The 2,780-nt window shown below is 40.5% G+C and overlaps 1 protein-coding gene across 1 annotated transcript; it reads right to left on the bottom strand.

Annotated features, from left to right (window-relative positions):
- Window positions 1-616: 616 nt before the first annotated feature.
- Window positions 617-2,009, bottom strand: LOC111713128 (repetitive proline-rich cell wall protein 2-like). The gene is made up of 3 exons (XM_023487928.1): window positions 1,915-2,009; window positions 1,462-1,864; window positions 617-1,397 (listed from the first exon to the last, which is right to left on the bottom strand). The coding sequence occupies exons 1-3, from the start codon at window positions 2,007-2,009 to the stop codon at window positions 891-893; spliced, it is 1,005 nt and encodes a 334-aa protein (XP_023343696.1). The 3' UTR covers window positions 617-890.
- Window positions 2,010-2,780: the final 771 nt, after the last annotated feature.

The following is a 2,780-nucleotide window of genomic DNA, read 5'->3' on the forward strand; positions in this document are numbered from 1 at the left end:
AAAATTTGATGTACAATCCTTCTTTATTCAATGAAACCATGTACAGCGAGGCTAAATGTTATATTTGTATAGTATTATATACATATGTTGTGCGCAAAACTGCAATCTTTTGTGATTCAGTATCAATACCATGCATGTATAATGTATTGCCACCCTACTCTACGTTGTTGTGAATAAATCATCTGACAGATAACAAGTAAGTTATTTTACTATTGTCTTTGTAGAGTCTATAACCAAAGAGTTTCTGATTATTTGAGTGTTGAATAAAAGAATGTTAATATATTGAAAATCAAAAAACTATTCCTAGAGATATTAGCGTAAAACAATTTAGCTTAGATAAATTCCGTAGTTAACTCTACGTAGCTAGTCTTGAATAGTTTAAGTAAAAATTAAAGGATAAAATACTTTTATTATATTTAAAGTGTCGAAATTTGACACAATTACACCTTATAGTTACTATGGAACTCAGACAAAGGATCCTAGACTTGTATCATCAGTGTTTTCTATCAGGCCTAGCAGTTCCACTACACCTGTGGTATACGGGAGCTCAGGAGTTTTTCACATTCACAAATGCTCCTCTTCCCTTGTCCAGAGATTCTCTGTCATTAGGCTGGAACCGGCCAGGAGAAACAAAAAACACAAACTCAGATTTGAAACCCGTGGAGAAGGATAAAGAGGAGAAAAGAAATATGGAACCCCAGGATCAGTTTCTTCAGTAGTTCCTGACCTTGGAGCAGGTTCCTGCACAGCCGAATCCCCTAGAGTGGTCCTATCCAAAGAAAGAACCAGCAGGGAGGGTTTCAGCCAATTAGGACCCAAAAGAAAAGGTGCAGGTCAAGGATAAACACTTATAACAGTTTCTGATGGCGCAGGAACCCCTACAGCGGGTTCTACTGGATAAGGAACCCATAGAGGAAATCACTAGGATCCAGAGCTCTGAGACCAGTTTTCCCTAGAGCTTTTAGAACCCACAGAGCAGGTTTCGGTAATGAAGGACCAATTTTCTCAAAACTAAAAACCCCTGGTGCAGGTTCCTCTACAGTAGGAGCCCATGGTGCAGGTTCCTCTACAGTAGGAGCCCATGGTGATGGTTCCTCTACAGTAGGAGCCCATGGTAATGGTTTCTCTACAGTAGGAGCCCATGGTGATGGTTTCTCTACAGTAGGAGCCCATGGTGATGGTTTCTCTACAGTAGGAGCCCATGGTAATAGTTTCTCTACAGTAGGAGCCCATGGTGATGGTTTCTCTACAGTAGGAGCCCATGGTGATGGTTTCTCTACAGTAGGAGCCCATGGTGCAGGTTCTTCTACAGTAGGAGCCCATGGTGCAGGTTTCTCTACAGTAGGAGCCCATGGTGCAGGTTCCTCATACAGTAGGAGCCCATGGTGCAGGTTTCTCTACAGTAGGAGCCCATGGTGATGGTTTCTCTACAGTAGGAGCCCATGGTGATGGTTTCTCTACAGTAGGAGCCCATGGTGCAGGTTCCTCTACAGTAGGAGCCCATGGTGCAGGTTCCTCTACAGTAGGAGCCCATGGTGCAGGTTCCTCTACAGTAGGAGCCCCTGGTGCAGGTTCCTCTACAGTAGGAGCCCCTGGTGCAGGTTCCTCTACAGTAGGAGCCCCTGGTGCAGGTTCCTCTACAGAAGGAGCCCATGGGGCAGGTTCCTCTACAGTAGGAGCCCATGGTGCAGGTTCCTCTACAGTAGGAGTCCCTGGTGCAGGTTCTACTAAATTGTAGGAGCCCCTGGTGCAGGTTCCTCTACAGTAGGAGCCCATGGTGCCGGTTCCTCTACAGTAGGAGCCCCTGGTGCAGGTTTCTCTACAGTAGGAGCCCATGGTGAAGGTTCCTCCGTTGTAGAAGACCCTATTATTTCAGGTTTCCTAATTCGAGGAGTACTATCTAGTGCTTCTTACATAGAATCTTTCCAATCGTGTGATGTGAGCTTCACGAGGGAATCTCTAATCCACCAGTTGGATGGATCAGATCCCTCCCCAAAGTCCAAACCCATCTTTCATGGATCCAACTAATCTACCACTATTTTATTTTGGTTCACGCACATTCGAGAACTAATCTTTGTTAAATAGACAGTGAAAATATACAGTGAAACCCTTAATAACGAATACATCGAAAGAATTCATCAAATGTCGTATTCTTCACTTTCTGATAATGGACGACATTTGATAAATTTTTCCGATGTATTCGTTATTAAGGATTTCACTGTATATAAATGTAAAATGTCATTATAAACATGTATATTTAGTATATACATATTTTTAAACCAATAATGTTTTATGTTGTTATTTTACAAACTAAAATTTAGAATTTAAAAATGCTTTACACCATCGAGATGCAAATATATAGGAATATTTCAATATTTGAATGTGTGGCAAGAACTCAGTTCCTTTAGATAAAATACTAAATATATTGGTTGTGATTCCAATTTTTTAATCGTATTTTTAAGTTCTAAATTTACAGTAAAGGGTAATCTATATGGCACTTTTATGAAAAAAATGCTTAAATCTATCTTGCAGAAATTTATTTTTATATTCTTTTTTGCGTAGATCATTGAAAGCGAGAAAAACTCGTCAAAAAAATAAAGATGGGAATCCAAATATCCGTCTTGAGAGGCTGAGTTAAACACGTAAAAATCGTAAAAATAAAAAATAAATACCTGTATTTATATCCCATTGACCCAGCCAAATCCTACTGGCTACCGTCTATAGTACTGTCTGTCAACTCGTCACCGTAAATGCAAAGATTGCAACGCCCAATTCAAAAC

The sequence above is a fragment of the Eurytemora carolleeae genome, unplaced genomic scaffold, assembly GCF_000591075.1.
Source record: "Eurytemora carolleeae unplaced genomic scaffold, Eaff_2.0 scaffold1149, whole genome shotgun sequence".
Lineage (NCBI taxonomy): Eukaryota > Metazoa > Arthropoda > Copepoda > Calanoida > Temoridae > Eurytemora > Eurytemora carolleeae.